The sequence below is a fragment of the Euphorbia lathyris genome, chromosome 9 (assembly GCF_963576675.1).
Source record: "Euphorbia lathyris chromosome 9, ddEupLath1.1, whole genome shotgun sequence".
NCBI lineage: Eukaryota > Viridiplantae > Streptophyta > Magnoliopsida > Malpighiales > Euphorbiaceae > Euphorbia > Euphorbia lathyris.
In genome coordinates, this window is record NC_088918.1 from 73,136,770 (window position 1) to 73,156,999 (window position 20,230).

The window sequence follows — 20,230 nt, forward strand, 5'->3', positions numbered from 1 at the left end:
AGCGGAAATATAAAAATTTTAGCCTACTTCCTTTTAACCATAGGATCCGTTAATCGTTATTTTATATAAAGAGGAATAAGAAGAAATACCTTTCGTTGATCAATCTACCGTTGCAAACGAAGTGCCCACAACTTCAAAGGAGATGTAAACTGTTTACCAATCTGCCCCTATTCGAAACAGACCTTCCAGACCTCCGAACGACAATCCCTTCAGTGGAAACGTGGAAGAATATGTCTAGAAGCTACTGTCCAAAAATCGCGACGATCCGATGGTTCAATCTCCGGGAATCCTCGAAATAGTGAACTGACCTGATGTAGGCGAAGAAAAACGAATTTCTCCCTTTTGATTGTTTTTCTTCTTTCGTGAACACGGTGAGGTTAAATTAGAATCAACCCTTATGAGATGTAACCAAAATAGATTACCTCTAATTAACCAACACAAGATCAAGGAGAAAGAGGGATGAATTAGATTAATCAATCGATGGAATGCCGAATGAATTCTTGTCCACGAACTTGGGGATGGGAATTCTTTTCTCTCTCTAACTAAGCAATTTCGAAAATCACTTTAGGGGAGGGTAGAGGCTTAGGTCGAAATTCACATGTAGGAGGGGTATATATATTTGCTTGTATCTAAACCCTAGTTAGATAGGAATAGGTTACTTAATAGGAATCCAATTCGGAATAGGATTTCTAATTATTATCTTACTATATATCTAATATAATTAGGATAATAATAAATAACCTAGTTAGATAATAATAGGAGTATATTAATCTAATTAAAACTCCTAACTTGATTATCTCTTAATTAATTTAATTTCACAATCCTAATCAAATTAGGATGAATGGAATAAATTAATTCCTTACTCAAATACATATAAATTTCGGCCCCTCCATGTAATTGGGCCTTACTGGGCTTAATTTTGGGCTTCCATCTATTAATCATATCCATCTCTCCTTTTGGTTCCAAGTCTTATGTGTGATCCATTAGGTCCTTACTACTTCTGGCCGTATGCAACCTATTAAATTAATTTCTTCAAGAATTATATTTAATCCCTTGCATAACGGAATGATGTACAGAGTATGTTATTGGCAAGTCCATAATCATTCCCCCAGAGTCCGTTAAGAAGACAGGTTGATTCTGTCGTTAACCCTTCCGTATTAGTTACGGTATAATTCGATCCTTTATCAACTACATCCTTGAACTGAATCTTATGACTATGGATGATGTCAAGTCACATATAGCGAGACGTTCGTTTTACTTGTACAGGCCGAGTCAACTCAAATAGATAGGTTAAGTGAAATCTGTATTTCTACTCTTAAGCTATCACCTTGCAAGGATTTAGAGTCGAGTCTTCCACAAGCGATCCTTGGACGTATCTCCCATTCGTCGGGAGTGATAAATGCTCAATCCAATGTATAACTACCCTGACATTACCTCCTGTGACACCCAACCTTTGTAGTTCACACCCCAGAGTCATCTCTGTTAAGGATCGTGGGACCACGCGATCAAAGTCCCACATTCAGTAATTCAGGATGACCAATTAACATTCCTTTGAGTCTGAGGATTATTTATACCTATTACTACCAATGAGATGAACAGGTGACAAGGACGAATCTACCCATCCTGTTATCTCAAATCGGATCCCCAATCCTAATGAACGACGTTTCATCGGATCTATGTAACTGTCCAGATATCTATATATATGAAGCTTGTGAGATCAGCTTTCTGTCGGACAGAAGACATTGTTACATACAAGTCTCAACAGTGATATATCAATCCTAAACATATCACTTGACTTGGGGTGGTTTTAAGTTTATTAGTTTATCATAAAGTTTTGTCTCACTTCATGCTTGTATGAACACTTTACAATCACTTTAAACAAACTTATGGATTTCCTTTTATTAGACTTTATTTAGTGCTTTAAAAGGGATTGCCTTTATATAGTTATAAAACATATATCTTATTAAAACAAATGATATAAAGAACAATTCATTTATAATAAGTTTGTATCCTGCAACAATTCTCTATAGGACATTAAACCCCAACAGTTTTCCAGCTCTCTCGCCCTTTCAGCATCCCTACAGAGGGCACCCTCCGCAAAATTGATAATCTACACGTAGGACGATACATGAATGAAAGAGTGAATGGAGACACGTATTTGAAAGATGGAACATGAGTAAAAAGCAATATACCTCTATGGCACGCTTCTCAATGCCCTCCATGGCAGTTGGAAGCGGCACTTGTTCGCGGACGCGAGAAGCAGATGGGAGTCGTCCCAGGACATTACATATGGAAGAAACAATGTCCTTACAGGAAAAGCTCACGGCTTTACCGAAGGTTCTAGTCCACCATCCGCTAATATCAGGAATCGGCTGCGAATACATAAGGAGAGGGATCAGGAGAATAGCAAGTGACTGATAAAATGTAAGGGAAAATAAAGAAAACGAGAAGAGAGAGCAAATTATGATACCTCATGAATGGGAGTACTGCCCTTTTCTTTGGATGGGGTGGATATGGGTGTCCCACCAACAGACAAGGATACAGAGGCATTTTTCTTCCTAGGGCGAGAAGACTCCACATCCGCCCAGTGAAACGGAAGCAATTGTGGGGGAAGTCGCCTCAACAGAAGGAGTCACCCCCACAGGAGAATTCACCCCTGCAATAGAAGTTGTTCCCACCGACCGCCTTTTCCTCCTCGCCAAAGCTTTCGCCTCTCGATCTGCAGCGAGTTGGGATAAAGGGTCACCCCTGCAAAGGGTTAAGAGAAATCATCAACTAAGGAAATAAGCTAACAATACCTTGTACGAAAACGCGATAAGGGATATAGACAACATGATCTCCCTCGCGATAAGCAATCGCCACTCGGCTCCTTAACATATGAAATGCCTGATCATATGTCCATATGAAAGGGGGAGTGTTCTTCAAGAATTTTATAATGGCGGATTCTTCCTTGCTCGGATAACCAAATTTCAAACTCTTTACATTAGGTCGACCCCAGCAGCGAAGAAAGTTCGGATTCTCTTCATTAAACTTGATGAAGAAATAAGACCTGTCCCACTCGCGGATTTTGTTCGACTTCTCATCAAAGCCGTAGTAACCGCCCTGTCGGATGAAGGTAAAGTACTCCCCCGAACTTTTGAAGTGGTGAAGCTTGGAGAAGATCTTGAGCGAGAGAGGGACCTCCAGACAATCCGCCAAAAACTTATCCAGGGTCAAGTCGGCCCATCCATTGGGATGCAGTTGTCCAGGTGCGATTCTATAACCATAAAGGATGGAAGCAATCTCATCCGCCAGCGGATACGTGAAACCGCAGATAATTTGGGCGACAAATATGGTAAAATACCCCTTTGGGAAGTCGCCGGGACCTCTATTTTCCCCGGGAATGCTTGTTTCCAGGCCTTGAAGCCAGGGGTACTGCTCCCGCAAGTCGTCAATCGTCTCGCGGCAAACTAAGCTTCCTGACCTATCCTTCTTCGGTAATAAGCGGGGAGTTGGGATAGGTGGTGGAATCAACTTCCTAGGGTCGAAACCTAGGCCCTCATCAGTCGTATTCGCCAGATGGAGAAACTCGACGGGATGAGAATCAGACCTAGGAGAGCTAGTTGAGACTTCATCAACCTCGTGGGACACCTCGCGATTGTAATTTTCGTCGAAGGGTGTGAAATCAAGTTCAGGGTTCGACATATCGGTGAAGGAAACGAACAGAAATAAAAAATGGTTGAAGGAGTTACAGAAAGAGAAACTTACATGTGAGAAAGAACGCAGGGAAGAACGAAGACAAGAGGGTTGATGCTGGAGAGGAAATGACAGAAAACGAAAGAGCTACTGGTTAAAACCCCCAAATTTCCAATACCCAGACGAATGTGAAGAGTTGCCTAAACGTATGAAAAGACCCTAAAAGGGCTCTTACCAGACCAGGGGGAAGGCATGTGATGATTCGCGAAGCCAACTGGACCGAATCCAAAACACGGGCCCAACCCATGATAACTTAAGCCCACGGTGATGATTCGCGAAGCCAACTGGACCGAATCCAAAACACGGGCCCAACCCATGATAACTTAAGCCCACGGTTCAAGTTGAATGGGCTCCTAATAAAGGAAAGGGCTAACCGCCCGAAATCCTAATAAGACACTAAACCACCCACTCAGAGAAACGGTTATAAAGGACCACGTATATGACCACGTGGAGGACGTGGTACAGAAGGAGTAACCGCCGAAGGCGGTTACCTGGAGGTGCTTATAAAAGAGATAAGGAAGCTAGGAGAGAGGTAGCTTCGCATTTTTAATCCTCTATACGATTATCGATCTACTAAATTCCATATAAAACTGACTTGATCGTCGGAGAGTTTTCCCGGAAATCATGTCTCCGGTTTTGTTTTGCAGGTAATTACAACGAGGATCATCCAATCAAATTCGGCAAGTTATCAGATAAATAAATAGTTAAGAGGCATCAAAGTCTTTTTTTTTTTAATATTCTTAATTTTTGTGCAACTCTCAAGAAAAACATATAATATGAAACATGAAAGTATATAATAGGATATGTACTTTATCATTCAATTTAAGTTATATAATTTATTGGATTTTTAAGTTTTATTTACATGTATTTAAAGTTTAAATGCTAATTAAATTTTATTAATATTGAAAAAATAAAATATTTTTTTATGACATTTATTGAAATATAAAAAATATTTTAATTATTTAATTTGTAAAATAACTATATACTTTTGAATGGTTAATGATAATTATAACTATAATGGTGGTGTAGTGCGTTTGTAGATTTTAAAGGTTTAAAATTCAAATTTTAGCTTTACTAATTTTATAGGTAGTAGTTCAAATCTTAACTTAACGGGTAAGATACATGTGCATACCCACAAATTAAATGTAACGGGTGTGAGATTTAGAATGTATATATGTTACGATAATGAAACGAGACGAGATGAGTAGTTCCAATAATAAATGGAGTAATCTACTCGTTATCATCCTTAAATATAGATTGAAGGTCAAATTTTACCTATGTTGCTATTTTTTTTTGTTTAATATAAAACTTTATATCTTAATATGCCTTTTTTTGTTGTCTGATATTTCCAACTTATATTTGGACTTATCGCACATATAAATTTATCAAATTTGAATTTTCGATAATCTTATTTACTAATTTGACATATTATGATATCATCAAAAGTCAAACTTAATTTCATCTAAATATTATATACCATTTCAGTAAATAAATATAACGGTAATCCAAAATTGATCAAATTAGAAGTGTAATATGTTCAAATATAATTTCAGATTGTTAAAAAAAAAAAAAAAAATTATATTATGTGTATAATTATGTAAGTTAAGGGTTAAAATCTAAGCACAAATTGGACAAATTGTTAGGTATTGGAAATGGTTATATTTGAAATAATTTGTAAAATATTGTCAAACTTTAAAATTGAATTGATATATAAATTTTGATTTGGAGTAAAATGATAATATGGGTTAAATGTTAATTTACTCTTATCATCAAGTAGCAATTTTAAGGGATGTTTTCGCAATTTTGTGTCCATATTCTCTATCCCAAATTCTCTATCCAGGGCTTCCTTGATTTCACTTTCAATTTCCTAAACCCTAACCTTAGATCCACGATGCTAAGAAGAAGCTGCAGCAGCATACGCCTTCTCTCTGCATTTTCATCTCTTCTTCATCTTCATCTTCATCAGGTAATGCCTTTTTATCTTCCTCATACTCCTTATTCCACCCCTCCAACAAAAACCTTTCATCATCTCATTTCCTCCTTCAATCACATGCTTCGTTTGAATCCACCTCCTTCTGCTATTCAATTTAACAAATTATTATCTGCATTAGTTAAAATGAAACATTTTCAGACTGTCCTTTCTTTCTCCAACCAGATGGAATCTGTCGGTATTAGACCTAATGTTTATACTGCTTCTATTGTCATTAATTGCTTCTGCCATTTACACCGTGTCGATTTTGGGTTCTCTGTTTTGGGGAAAATGTTCAAACTTGGTTTGGAGCCTAACATCATAACCTTTACTACTTTGATTAATGGGTTATGTAAACAGAGCAACCTTGTTGAAGCAGTAGACTGTTTTGATAATATAGTTGCCTTAGGATATCAACCTAATGCACATACATATACTGTGATTGTCAATTGTCTATCTAAAATGGGCAAATTCAATGTGGCATTTGGCTTGCTTGAGAAAATGGTTGAGAGGGGTTGTCAGCCTAATGTGGTGACATACAATTCTATTATTGACAGTCTTTGCAAGTATGGTCTCCTTAAGGAAGCATTTCATCTATTCCCAAAGATTAGAAGTGAAGGAATTTTACCTGATGTTTTTACCTACAATTCTTTAATTCAATGTTTATGCTATTTGGATCAGTGGGGGAAAGCTTCTATGTTGTTCAATGAAATGTTGGATCAGAACATAGCTCCAACTATAATTACCTTCAACATCTTGGTTGATGAATTTGGTAAAGAAGGAATGGTGGATAAGGCCCGTTCTGTGGTTGGAACAATCATTCACAGGGGTATGGAGCCCAATGTTATTACTTACAGCTCGTTGATAGATGGCTGTTGTCTGGATAGGCAAATGAATCAAGCTAGGAATGTGTTTAATGTGATGATCAGAAAGGGTTGTAATCCTGATGTTCGAACTTATAGTATTTGATTCATTGGTATTGTAAATGGAGAATGATGGATGAGGCGGAGCAACTTTATAATGAAATGCTTCTTAGAGGTTTAATTCCTGATAATTATACTTATAATGCTCTTATACGTGGCTTATGCTATACAAGAAGTCCTGGCGAAGCTATGAAGTTTTTCAAAGACTTGTGTGCTCGTGGTTATCTTCCAGATATAGTAGGATACTCAACTTTGTTACACGGCTTTTGTAAAATTAAGAATTTTGATGTTGCCTTAGGCCTACTACATGAAATGAAAAGGTACAAGTTGAAGCGTAACATAGTTGTATATGGTATTCTAATGGATGGTATGTGCAAAGCTGGGAGGTTGAAAGATGCAAAGAAATTATTTTCCATGCTTTCCGTTGAAGGGTTGCAACCCGATGTTACAATTTATAATATAATGATTGGTGGACTTTGCAAAGAAGGTCTATTAGATGAAGCATATAACATGTTCAGGAAAATGAAAGAAAATGGCTACTCACCAAATAATGTCTCATATAACGTGATTATTGATGGATTTCTGCGGCACGAGAATTTGTCCAAGGGGGTAGAGCTCATACATGAAATGCGTCAACAAGGCTTTTCTGCAGATAACACCACTGTAGCATTGGTAGTAGATCTCTCATGTAAGAAAGATGTCCTTCTGGAAAATTTGTAAATCCATCCAAAAGGATTGTTATTCTGGTGCTCCTATGGTGAATTAAAGGTGCAATTCGTTTCTCTTATTTCAACTTTTCCGCTGCTATGTTTTGTTGTTGATCCTATGATGAATATGTCTTTTATTATTTTCTTTTAATACTTATGTTGCTGTTTATTTTATGGATTAATTGGGTTTCTTATAAAATCAATTCATTTGAATTTATGCACATTCTTGCTGCTGTCTGAAATGATTAGTCCTACGTATTTATTTCGATTCAATCCGTTTTAGATGTGAATAGTAGTGATTATTTGGATGCATTCTTTTATTTATGTATGTCAGCACAAGTAAGTATCCGAATAGCTAAGCTAGTCTAGTCTAGGTAGTCTTCTGTATGCATGGCTGATTTTGTGCTATACTTCGATTTTATGTGTCACTGATTCTTGCAATAATGTGCTCTGGCTTAACTGTTGTCATAAATTCGATTTTTCAGTTCCCTTATTCATCTAATTTCTAATTTTAGATTGAATGAGTTGTCATAATTTCACATATTAATTGTGGATAAGTGGAAGATGATAGGTAACTAGTTTTCCAATATTATCTCATGATATGTAGTAATATTGTAATTCATCAGATAGTTGATTTATTCTTCTACTATTCACTTTGCATCCAATTGACTCAATCATCTGATATTTAAGCTTTGTGTTGTTCACTAATTTGTCCTGTTTCTGAGTTACGGAAATTATGTACATTTTTTATGAGAAAGAAATGCCCTCCTAATCGGATTATGCATTTGCAGGGTGAACAGCCAATGAAGATCATCACGATAAGAGTTTGCAAGCTGCTGCGGAAATTATGAAGATTCGTTTGAGCTTTAGGCGACCAGCAGATGCTTTATATTAGGGACCGACTAAGACCGGGGATTTCATGGTGAAGAGCGCCTATTACCTAGCCGAGGCAATGAGACGGACAACTTCTGACGTCCCTGAAAGCTCTAGCCAGGACACTGCATTACAAAAAAGGATCTGGCAACTTCATTGTCATGTGCAGGTTGGCAAGGGATATTTGGAAAACCGCAGCTTTAACGTTGCGGGTTGATAAGCTGCTAGCGTCGAATATCCAGTCATGGATGGCAGGCTGTCTTGATGCTTTACCGTCTATTGAGGTGTGGGTTTGGACTGTAACGCTGTGGAAAATCTGGTACAGGTGGAACAGACTGGTGCATGAAGCAGAGTGGCTAGCTGACTCGGTGTTGCAGCGGCAAGTGCAGGACTTTATACACCACATTACGACAGCTCCTACCGATCATACGATCCCACAGGTACAATCCTTAGTTTCTCGGGCAGCCTCCCTTGGCCCTACAAAAGTATGACGTCCTCCCCCAAGCAGTGTCGTAAAAATCAATTGCGGTGCCTATTTGATGGAATAGCTATGTTTCTTCACTTGGCAAAAGTAGAGGATCAGATTAGTTTTTTGCATTCACTTGGGAAAAAATCTGTAACATGTTATTGTATTTTGCAGGAGCTGACTCTAGCTCAACATCAGCCTTTTCATTTGAAATTTGTTGCTGTCGGAAATGAGGATTCTGGAAAGAAGTTCTCGTGTTGATACGTTTCTATCAGAGACCAATCTCTATGGTATGAATCTAGATTATCACAATTCTGCATATCCAACACTCTTCGATCTTCAGTTCAGCAATCGGATGAGCTGTAAGGATACACTTTCTGTCTTAACGAACTCTAATCCTCGGCTCAAAGCAAAAACCAAATGTAAATTTCATTTCTATATGTAACCTTTTGGACCTCTTTATATTATCAGTAGCAGCACCACTGCAGATTAACTTTAACTGATAACTTGTCTTTGCACAATCAATTTGACTCAAACTGAATTTTATGTGATTAATTTAGTTCACATTTTTTGTTATGTTAATCCAATATCTACATCTGAGGGTATATGATTACTATGTGTCATTACGGGTGAAGGTCTTTAATAATGTCAAAAAATGAAAATGAAGATTGTGATATCAGAGAAGATGGTTTTGGGGGCTGCAATATATAACTTTAATAATGGACTGTGTTGCCATAATTTCTATTATGATTTAATTTCTGGTGCTCCTATGTCTTTGATTGTTTTCTTTTAATTCTTGTGTTGCTGTTTCTTTGATGGATTAATTAAGTTTCTTATAAAAAATCAACTCTTATTTGTCATGCCCAACTTGTTAGACATATAGTTTACCCGAACCTTATTTTACTGAGCAGGTCAGGTTAGACTCATAACATATATTTCAGAGTAAGAATATGATGTTTAGCTATATGTATTGCAACTTAGAATGTATTGCAACTTAGAGCATCCACAATGGTTGGTTGGTAACAACCATTGTGACCGTAAAGACCTTAATAACAAGGTTTAGTAACATACCATTAGAAGAAAATTGTTATTTAAAATTATGTGGGGTCAAAAAAAAGTGTTAACTACAAATAGGGACCGAACTTGTAATTTTCTGCCGACTAAAACATAATTTTACCACTTTTTTAGAAGCAAATCTGTATTGTTAGAGAGGGGTGTAACGCTGAGTGCCTAAGCCACACACCAGATCTGACCCTCTGTGACATGTAAACACTTAAAATTTAGATTTTAGGTGGGTATTTACTGTTTGTTATTAGAATAAATTACAAACTTATTTAATAACAACCTCCGTAATGATTGATTGTTATTCTACAAAAACAAGTAACAACCAAATCAAACCACTACCGTTAGAAATGGTCAAAGCTTAGCAAGCCTTTTCTCAAACAACCAACTGGAGGGACTTTTAAATCTCCAGTATATGTTACTAGAAAAGGATTTTATTAATAATAAAATTCTAAAAATGGTAGTGATGCGTGCCATTTCTTTATCCTGACACCAATTAATGTTTCGTTCATTTTAGCATTTCATTTAATTGTTTAAAATTTATTACTACTAATTGAAATTTATAATAGTAAACTTTCATGTAATAGTATCGAGTTTATAAGTATTGAAATATATTGAAAATTTTAAATTATAATTATAATTTTATATATATTAAAATTATAATGACAACATGTCTAGAGATGTTCATATAGTGGTGTTTACCTGATCCTGAAGAGCGAGAAAGCTTACTGAGGCTCTGTTCTTTATTACTTAATTTCAGTAACAATCAGTTCAGTTTAGTAGCGACCAGTTCAGTTCAGTTCAGCATTCAGTTTCAACATTCAGTAATTTATTATTATTTATTATAATTATAATTATTTATATATAATTTATTATCATTATTATTATTTATCTATAATTTACCATAATTTATTATTATTATTATTATTATTTATAGGTTATCATTATCTATAAATTAAATAAAAATCAAGAAATGATAGTTTATTAAAGTATATATCGTTTAATAAAAAAAATAAAATTAAAGTATGTATCCATATTTGAAAATTAGGAATTGCATCAATGTTATGAATTATTTCTCAAATTTACCCAATTTATCAATGTTAGGGATAAAATTACACCATTTTAGATGTTAGAGGTAAAATTATTCCTGATCCAAAACATTAGGGGTATTTTTGCACCTTAACCCTTAATTGAAATAAAAAGTTAAGAGTTTGTATTCTTATGAAAATTGGTATTTAATTTCATAGGTTTTAAATTATATGTAAATTTGTGTTTGTATGTAATTTGTATTTTTAATTTAAATTAGACTCATTTTTATTTAATTTCATAGGTTTTTATCGAGTCATTATCTTATCAAGCCGAGCTTTTATTTGATATTCAATTTAGTTTTATCTTTAATAATATATTTATTTATTATTGATATTATTATTATTATTATTATTATTATTATTATTATTATTATTATTATTATTAGAACCATTATTATTATAAGCTTATTAATGTCCAATATTATCATTAAAATTATTTTAAAGTCTAATATGATCATTATTGTTAAGTTCGGTTAAGTTCGGTAGCATTCAGTAAAGTTCAGTAGCATTCAGTTAAGTTCAGTAGCATTCAGTTAAATTCAGTTCAGTTCAGTTCAGTATTCAATAGGATTCAGTTCAGTTCAATTCAATTCAGTTCAGTTCAGTTCAGTAGCATTCAGTTCAGTTCAATTCAGTTTTTTTCAGCAATAAAGAACATAGCCTAACTAATAGTCAAATAACTCCCACTGTGAATAATAGAAAAGAGGACATTGCCTTGAGGAAGTGTAGTTGTTAAATCGAAATTCGACTCGTGACTCGAAATCTCATTTTGTGAATCGGGACGCGTGAATCGAATCGTAAGATTTAGATCAAATTCAAAATGCTATAAAAAAATAAAATATTAACCATATTTAACTTTAAATATTAGTCCAAAAATGCAATTTTAATATCTAAATAGAAATTATATCAAGTTATAAAAGAAAATAGAGACAGACAAAACATAGAAAACAGAAAGAATAGAGAGAAGAATAAGACAATAATAAATAAATAGAAAAGAAGAAGGAAGATTTTGGAATTTGTAAAGTGAAGAGTCATCTAATTGAAACTATTTATATTTCATAACTTCTGTACGTTTTTTTGTTTTTGTAAAATGAATAATCTTTTTCTAAACTTTTTCTGCTTAGCATTTTTTAGTTGTTAAAAATTTATTTTTTTAAATGGTGGCTTGAAGCAACCGAATCAGGTGACTCAGTGAATCGACTGAATTAGTGGTGACTCGGTCGATTCATGAAGCTTTCGAGTCGTACTATAGACATGACTCGAATTCTCAAACCGAATCGAATCGTACGAGTCGACTCACGACTCGTACAATTCTAACAACTATGTAAGGAAGTAATAGTTGAAGCAGGGGAGGCTCTAGGATGAGCATGTATAAGGCCTCTTATTTAGAGAAACTTCGATCCAAAGTTTTTCTATTTTTTTAAATGACAATACAATAATTATTAAAATCTTAATTATCAAAAATTATTCCCATAAATAATTATTAGGAAAAGTTACATCCAAATTCACTTTTGCAAATTATATATAATTCATAAATTTGAATTATGTCAAACTATTGAAATTATTATTTTAAATATTAAAGTTTATAAATAAGAGGTCTAGGATATATTCTCTAGAGTTTAGAATTTATAAATTGAGGTTTAGAATTTTTAAATTAAGGTGTAAAAGTATATTTTATTGATTATATATAAAAATAATGATATATTGAGAATTAAGTTTGATAATATGATTTAGTTATAATTTTATAGTCTTATTATGATATTAATGTAAAAAGTCCTTAATTATTATCTATGTTGGCTTAGTCACACGCCATACCTGTTGTATTTGAACATTATATTAAAAAAATTATATGATTTTTACATGTCACGTGAGTTATGTGAGTTTTATACACATTTGCTCACACAAACCCAAACGACATTTGAGCTCACACATGACGTGTAGGTGTAGTGTAAAAGTCTCTGTTTGAAAACACATTAATTTAGACGATATGTGAGACATAAAATGACACTTTTGTTAAAAGGAACCCAATCAGACCTTGCCACGTGTTAAAGTATACAAACTATATGCAACCAAATAATCTCTAAATAGTTTGAGATTAAGGATAAAAGTACGTAATCTTGAATATTCTCTCTTTGTTTAACTGCTTTCAAGTTAACTTTGTACCTCAAGTACTTGCCTAACTTAGACATCAGAGAGGGTTTGTCGGAACTTCGACTCTTTTTTTTGATGGTTAGAGAACAAATTTAAGAGAAAAAATTGGTCCATAAAATGGATCCAAATAAGCACATAACTAATTATTTTAAAATGATAAAGACCAAAGTTAAGGGAAGTGTAATTTTAACTATGAAATTATGTAAATTTAACTTTAATATTTTCAACCAAAATCAATTTAACCTCATATTATTGAAAATAAGAAAAAACTGATTTGGTTGGTATTTAACGGTCATTTAAACCTTTTAAATATCAATTATGCCTAAGATATTTAGTAAATTACTAATAAAATTATAAAATTATGTTCAAATGCTAAAAACTAAATCTGCTATATATAAATTAATCACAATTTTTTTATCAAATTATCTAAAAAAGTTATTGTATTATTAATATAGTTATAAAAAACCAATAAAAATGTAAAAAAACTGCTTCAATTTATCGACAAACTTATTAAGAATGTCTGATATGACAGTTAAATAACAGTCAACCCAATTTTTTTAAATTTTTGATAGCGCATAATTAAAATTTACTTTATTTGAAAACGTGAGAGTTCTATTTGCATCATTTCATACATTATAGCTAAATCTGCACCTTACTTAAAATGTTGTAGTTAAATTGAACTAGACGGTTATAGCTAAATCCGCACCTCACTTAAATGTATTCGTTTTATCTCTATTTTAAATTTACATGATAATATTGTCAGCTTTAAAACATTGGACTAGACGGTTAATATATGCTAACTTTATAGGCATAATTAGATATTAAGACTACTTTATGGGTTAAATGTCACTAAAGTAGCAATCTTTAAGGATGTTTTCAGAAGTTTGTGTCCATATCGATGAACTTGCAATTTCTATCCCAATCTCTCTATCTAGAGCTTGATTGATTTCACATCTATCTAGAGTTTGTGTCCATAGATCTGGAACAAGTATCAGCAGTTTAATTTGATTTGATTTGATTTCCGTGCTCTTTCATTCGCTTTCAATTTCCTAAACCCTAACCTTAGATCCACGATGCTAAGAAGAAGCTGCAGCAGCATACGCCTTCTCTCTGCGTTTTCATCGCTTCTTCATCTTCATCTTCATCAGGTAATGCCTTTTTCTGCTAATTCATTTTCTCTTCTTCATACTCCTTATTCCACCTCTCCAACAAAAACCTTTCATCATCTCATTTCTTCCTTCAATCATATGCTTCGTATGAATCCACCTCCTTCTGTTATTCACTTCACCAAATTGTTATCTGCATTAGTTAAAATGAAACATTTTCAGACTGTCCTTTCTTTCTCCAACCAAATGGAGTTTGTGGGAATTTCTCTTGATAATTATACTGCTTCTATTGTGGTTAATTGCTTCTGCCATTTAGACAGAGTCGATTTTGGGTTCTCTGTTTTGGGGAAAATGTATAAACTTGGATTGGAGCCTAACATCATAACCTTTACTACTTTGATTAATGGGTTATGTAAACAGGGCAATCTTGTGGAAGCAATAAATTGTTTTGACAATATAGTTTCAATAGGATATCAACCTTATACACATACATACAATGTGATTGTTGATTGTCTATCTAAAATGGGAAAATTCAATGTGGTATTTGGTTTGCTTGAGAAAATGGTTGAGAGAGGTTGTGAGCCTGATGTGGTGACATACCATTCTATAATTGATAGTCTTTGCAAGTATGATCTCCTTAAGGAAGCATTTCACCTGTTCTCAAAGATTAAAAGTGAAGGAATTTTACCAAATGTTGTTACCTACAATTCTTTAATTCAATGTTTATGCTATTCGGATCAGTGGAGTAAAGCTTCTAAGTTGTTCAATGAAATGATGGATCTGAATATAGCACCAACTATAATTACTTTCAACATCTTGGTTGATGAATTTGGTAAAGAAGGAATGGTGGATAAGGCTCGGTCTGTGGTTGGAACAATCATTCATAGGGGTATGGAGCCTAATGTTATTACTTACAACTCGTTGATTGATGGATGTTGTCTGGATAGGCAAATGAATCAAGCTAGGAATGTGTTTAATGTGATGATCCGAAAGGGTTGTAATCCTAATGTTCGAACTTATAGCATATTGATTCATTGGTATTGTAAATGGAGAATGGTGGATGAGGCAGAACAACTTCTTGTTGAAATGCTTTGTAGAGGTTTAACTCCTGACAACTATACTTACAATGCTCTTATAGGTGGCTTATGCTATACAAGAAGTCCCTGGGAAGCTATGAAGTTTTTTAAAGGCTTGTGTGCTCGTGGTTATCTTCCAGATATAGTAGGATACTCAACTTTGTTACACGGCTTTTGTAAACTTAAATTTTTTGATGTTGCCGTAGACCTACTACATGAAATGAAAAGGTACAAGTTGAAGCCTAACCTATTTGTATATGGTATTCTAATGGATCGGATGTTCAAAGCTGGGAGGTTCAAAGATGCAAAGAAATTATTTACTCTGCTTTATGTTGAAGGGTTGCAACCCGATGTTACAATTTATAATATAATAATTGGTGGACTTTGTAGAGAAGGATTACTAAGTGAAGCATATAATGTGTTCACGAGAATGAAGGAAAATAGATGTTTGCCAAATAGTGCCTCTTACAACGTGATTATTCATGGGTTTCTACGGCACAAGAATTTGTCCATGGGGATAGAGCTCATACGTGAAATGCGAGAACAAGGCTTTTCTGGAGATAACACCACACTAGCTTTGGTAGTGGATCTGTCATGCAAGAAACATATCATTCTGGAAAATTTGTAAATCCATCCTAAAGGATTTCAAGGTTAAAAGATTAGAAGAGCTGCATTGGTAAAAAAAAACAAAATCATATTTGACATGTTAGGATGTGTTTGAATTATTGAATTAGTTGATTGAAATTGTATACCATACGTTGTGAATGTAATTTGATGGCTTGTTGAAGTTTATGACATATGTGGAAAGTATACTACATGTACTGTTGAAGTAATTTCTATTATTATTGAGCATAATAGCACTAGATGTGCAGTTACATACTAGCAGAAGATCATAGATATCTCAGTTGTATCATTTGCAAATGAATATTGTGTTTTTGTTTTTGTGTGTGGCTTGAATGAATTCTGCTGGCTTGTTCTTGACAGCTGAAGGGAAGTTATGGTAATGATTATTTATGTGAAGCATAAAAGAGGAGACAGTAAATCCTCTAATACATGAACCAGAACCATCTGCTCTGTCTATATTGATCTAAGTATGATCTAATTGGAGATTGAAGGAGTTGTCATAATTTTACATATTGTGGATAAGTGGAACTTAGTTGAACTTTATAGGTAACTCATGTTCCAATATTATCTCACGCGTGCATTCTTAAAAAAGATATAGTTTGTTTTTATGTGTGTGATTAGATGAAGATTGCTTTCATCATTCATGGAAATGCTTGCCAGAAGCATTGGTTTCCTCAAATGTGCTTGGTTTTCTTGGGCTATCAGAAGCAGTAAAGTTGCTGAAAATAAGGTTGTTGGAAGTTCGTCGAAGAAGGGACGGAGATATGGAGTTTATGGCCTAATTGATAATGACCAGGGATATTCTGATTATATGGTTAATAATATCTATATTTTCAGATTGTGAACTTGGAGAGCAGTCAAGTGAATCTAAAAATGGGGCTTAGTTCCTTGAACGAGCCAAAAATTTCCGTCGCGGCTTATTTTTTGAAAGACAAAAATTATCATGAAACTAATTATCAAAATCCATTAGTCTAAATTATCATGAAATTAATTATCAAAATCCATTAGTCTATATTGCTCACCTTCATTTTTTACTTTACCCACTCTATTACTCAATAATTTTACTTTACGTATAAATTCTTATATTTTGTTTAGTGGTGACAATTATAAAGTAAATGTAATTAGTAATGAGATTTTGACACAAATAAATATAATATGGATATTCCCTCTTCAAACCACATCACTACTCCACAAAATCATGTAAATATTTTTTTTTAAAATAAAAATGATATTGATTATCATCAGAATTTAGGAGTATAATTTAAAATATTATGTTTTGTAAATAAATCGTAAATCATATTTATATGTACAAACTTTTAAACCAATTGATTTTTCTTTTTACTTCTTTTTTTCTTTTAATAATATTTTAAATGGAATATAGCAAATGCTTATTTTGTGGAAGTGTTTCAAACAACATTGTAGCACTGTTCATGTCCTCAGCATTGTTGGTAGAGAAACACCTAAACCATGTTCTTTGTCACCTAATAAGGTTGAACGCTAATCGGATAAATAGAGCTTTAGAGAATTAATTGGATTTGTATTTTGACATTTTTATAAATTTTATTCTTCGCCTAGACCGATTTTTAGAACAATGCCAATAAAACATATATTATATTTCAAATCTCTACCTAGCCTGAAAAAGAAAACCATTTAACTACCACAAATATCTTTTCTCCTTTGCAAGCCGTCCCTAATGATCAAGCCATTGCATTTGTTTCCTTTTTTTTATATGATCTGCATGATGCAAAAATAGTTTTGTAATGTATTGTTTGCTGTTACAGTTAGCTGTTTGCCGCTGCTGTTAACTGTTTATTATTAATTGATTGATTATTAGTAAAATTGTGATTAGTTATTCTGTTAGTTTGTAAAATGTCTGAGATAAATAATTTATAGTTTCTATATTTTTAGCTAACACACTAGTTACTCCTCATACATTAATAATACATTATTTATTCCTTAACTGCTAGAGACAAAGAGACCGTTGAAGTAATTTCTGTTCGTGAAGTACTATGTTGGATTAAAGGTAATAACTGGCAAAACGTTGTTGTCGAATCCGATTCTCAAGTTAAGACTACTTTATGGGTTAAATGTCAATTTACTGATAAACTTATCAGTGAAGTAGCAATTTTAAGTTTAGTTTGTGTCCATATCGATGAACATACCATTTCTATCCCAATCTCTCCATCTAGAACTTGCTTGATTTCAAATCTTTCTTTAAGCCATACCATTTCTACAGATGTTCTGGAACAAGTATCAATCAGCACTTTAATTAAAGGTTCTCTTCTCCCTCATTTGATTTGATTTGATTTCCCTGCTCTTTCTTTCAATTTCAATTTCCTAAACCCTAACCTTAGATCCACGATGCTAAGAAGAAGCAGCAGCTGCATACGCCTTCTCTCTGCGTTTTCATCTCATCTTCATCTTCATCAGGTAATGCCTTTTTCTGCTAATTCATTTTCTCTTCATCATACTCCTTATTCTACCTCTCCAACTGCAAACCCAATTAAAACCTTCCATCATCTCATTTCTTCCTTCAATCATATGCTTCGTATGAATCCACCCCCTTCTCTTATTCAATTCACCAAATTATTATCTGCATTAGTTAAACTGAAACATTTTCAGACTGTCCTTTCTTTCTCCAACCAGATGGAGTTTGTTGGAATTTATCCTGATAATTATACTGCTTCCATCGTCATTAATTGCTTCTGTCATTTACACCGTGTTGATTTCGGGTTTTCTGTTTTGGGGAAGATGTTCAAACTTGGTTTGGAGCCTGACATCGTGACCTTTACTACTTTGATTAATGGGTTATGTAAACAGGGTAACCTTGTTGAAGCAGTAAATTGTTTTGACAAAATAGTTGCTTTAGGATATCAACCTAATGCACATACATATAGTGTAATTGTCGATTGTCTATCTAAAATGGGAAAATTTAATGTGGCATTTGGTTTGGTTGAGAAAATGGTTGAGAGAGGTTGTGAGCCTAATGTGATCACATACAGTTGTGTAATTGATAGCCTTTGCAAGTATGGTCTCCTTAAGGAAGCATTTCACCTATTCTCAAAGATTAGAAGTGAAGGAATTTTACCAGATGTTGTTACCTACAGTTCTTTAATTCAATGTTTATGCTATTCGGATCAGTGGGGGAAAGCTTCTATGTTGTTCAATGAAATGTTGGATCAAAACATAGCACCAAGTATAATTACTTTCAGTATCTTGGTTGATGAATTTGGTAAAGAAGGAATGGTGGATAAGGCCCGGTCTGTGGTTGGAACAATCATTCAGAGGGGTATGGAGCCCGACGTTATTACTTACAATTCATTGATAGATGGATGTTGTTTAGATAGGCAAATGCATCAAGCTAGGAATGTTTTGAATGTGATGACGAGAAAGGGTTGTAATCCTAATGTTCGAACTTATAACATATTGATCCATTGGTATTGTAAATGGAGAATGATGGATGAGGCAGAACAACTTCTTGATGAAATGCTTTGTAGAGGTTTAACTCCTGACAACTATACTTATAATGCTCTTATACGTGGCTTATGCTATACAAGAAGTCTTGGGGAAGCTATGAAGTTTTTCAAAGACTTGTGTGCTCGTGGTTATCTTCCGGATATAGTAGGATACTCAACTTTGTTACAAGGCTTTTGTGAACTTAAAAATTTTGATGTTGTCTTAAGCCTACTTCATCAAATGAAGACGAGAAATTTGAAGCCTAACATATGTATATGTAATATTCTAATAGATGGGATGTGCAAAGCTGGAAGGTTCAAAGATGCGAAAAAATTATTTTCTATGCTTTCTGTTGGAGGGTTGCAACCTAATGTGCAAACATATAATATAATGATTAATGGACTTTGCAAAGAAGGTCTACTAGATGAAGCATATAATGTGTTCAAGAAAATGAAAGAAAATTGCTGCTCACCGGATAATATCTCTTACAATGTGATTATTCATGGATTTCTACGGCGTAAGAGTTTTTCCAAGGGGATAGAGCTCATTCATGAAATGCGTCAACAAGGCTTTGTTGTTGATAACACCACAGTAGCTTTGGTAGTGGATTTTTGTGCAAGAAGGATATCATTCTGAAAAGTTTGTAAATCCATTCTAAAGGATTGTTTTTCTGTTGCTGCTATAGTGAATCAAAGGTGCAATTCGTTTCTGTTATTTCAACTTTGCTGCTGTTCCTATGATGAATATGCCTTTGATTGTTAATGGACTATTTAGGTTTTGTTATAAAATTTATTCATTTGAATGTTGCAGATTCTTGCTTCTGTCTAAACTGATCAGTCATACCGTACCTATTGTTGTTGTGTCTTATTTTGATGTCATATAATTGTATAAAAAATCAAACAAATCTAGTATTATCTGTGGGTGTCCATAATAGCATGTAAACCAATAATTCTCTAAGGAACTGGAACATTATGTCAAGCATAAAAGAGAGTAA

At 33.8% G+C, this 20,230-nt stretch overlaps 3 protein-coding genes across 4 annotated transcripts; all 3 read left to right on the top strand.

The window, feature by feature from the left end:
• Positions 1-5,579: 5,579 nt before the first annotated feature.
• On the top strand, positions 5,580-9,241 carry LOC136205555 (pentatricopeptide repeat-containing protein At3g22470, mitochondrial-like). Of its 2 annotated transcripts, XM_065996200.1 has the most exons (4): positions 5,580-7,395; positions 8,126-8,376; positions 8,533-8,647; positions 8,848-9,241. In XM_065996200.1, exon 1 carries the CDS (start codon positions 6,697-6,699, stop codon positions 7,345-7,347), a length of 651 nt encoding a protein of 216 aa, XP_065852272.1. In that variant the 5' UTR covers positions 5,580-6,696; the 3' UTR covers positions 7,348-7,395; positions 8,126-8,376; positions 8,533-8,647; positions 8,848-9,241. The 2 variants fall into 2 exon arrangements, with proteins under 2 accessions (XP_065852272.1, XP_065852271.1); XM_065996199.1 differs by having other exon boundaries at positions 6,692-7,395; positions 8,126-8,647.
• A 4,632-nt stretch (positions 9,242-13,873) lies between these two features.
• LOC136205306 (pentatricopeptide repeat-containing protein At1g63150-like) lies at positions 13,874-16,038 on the top strand. Its single transcript, XM_065995840.1, has 2 exons — positions 13,874-15,384; positions 15,547-16,038. Exons 1-2 carry the CDS (start codon positions 14,048-14,050, stop codon positions 15,782-15,784), a joined length of 1,575 nt encoding a protein of 524 aa, XP_065851912.1. The 5' UTR covers positions 13,874-14,047; the 3' UTR covers positions 15,785-16,038.
• Positions 16,039-17,894: 1,856 nt separating this feature from the next.
• Positions 17,895-19,998, top strand: LOC136205377 (pentatricopeptide repeat-containing protein At1g63330-like). The gene is made up of 2 exons (XM_065995936.1): positions 17,895-18,055; positions 18,135-19,998. The coding sequence occupies exon 2, from the start codon at positions 18,142-18,144 to the stop codon at positions 19,870-19,872; it is 1,731 nt and encodes a 576-aa protein (XP_065852008.1). The 5' UTR covers positions 17,895-18,055; positions 18,135-18,141; the 3' UTR covers positions 19,873-19,998.
• The last annotated feature ends 232 nt before the right edge of the window (positions 19,999-20,230 follow it).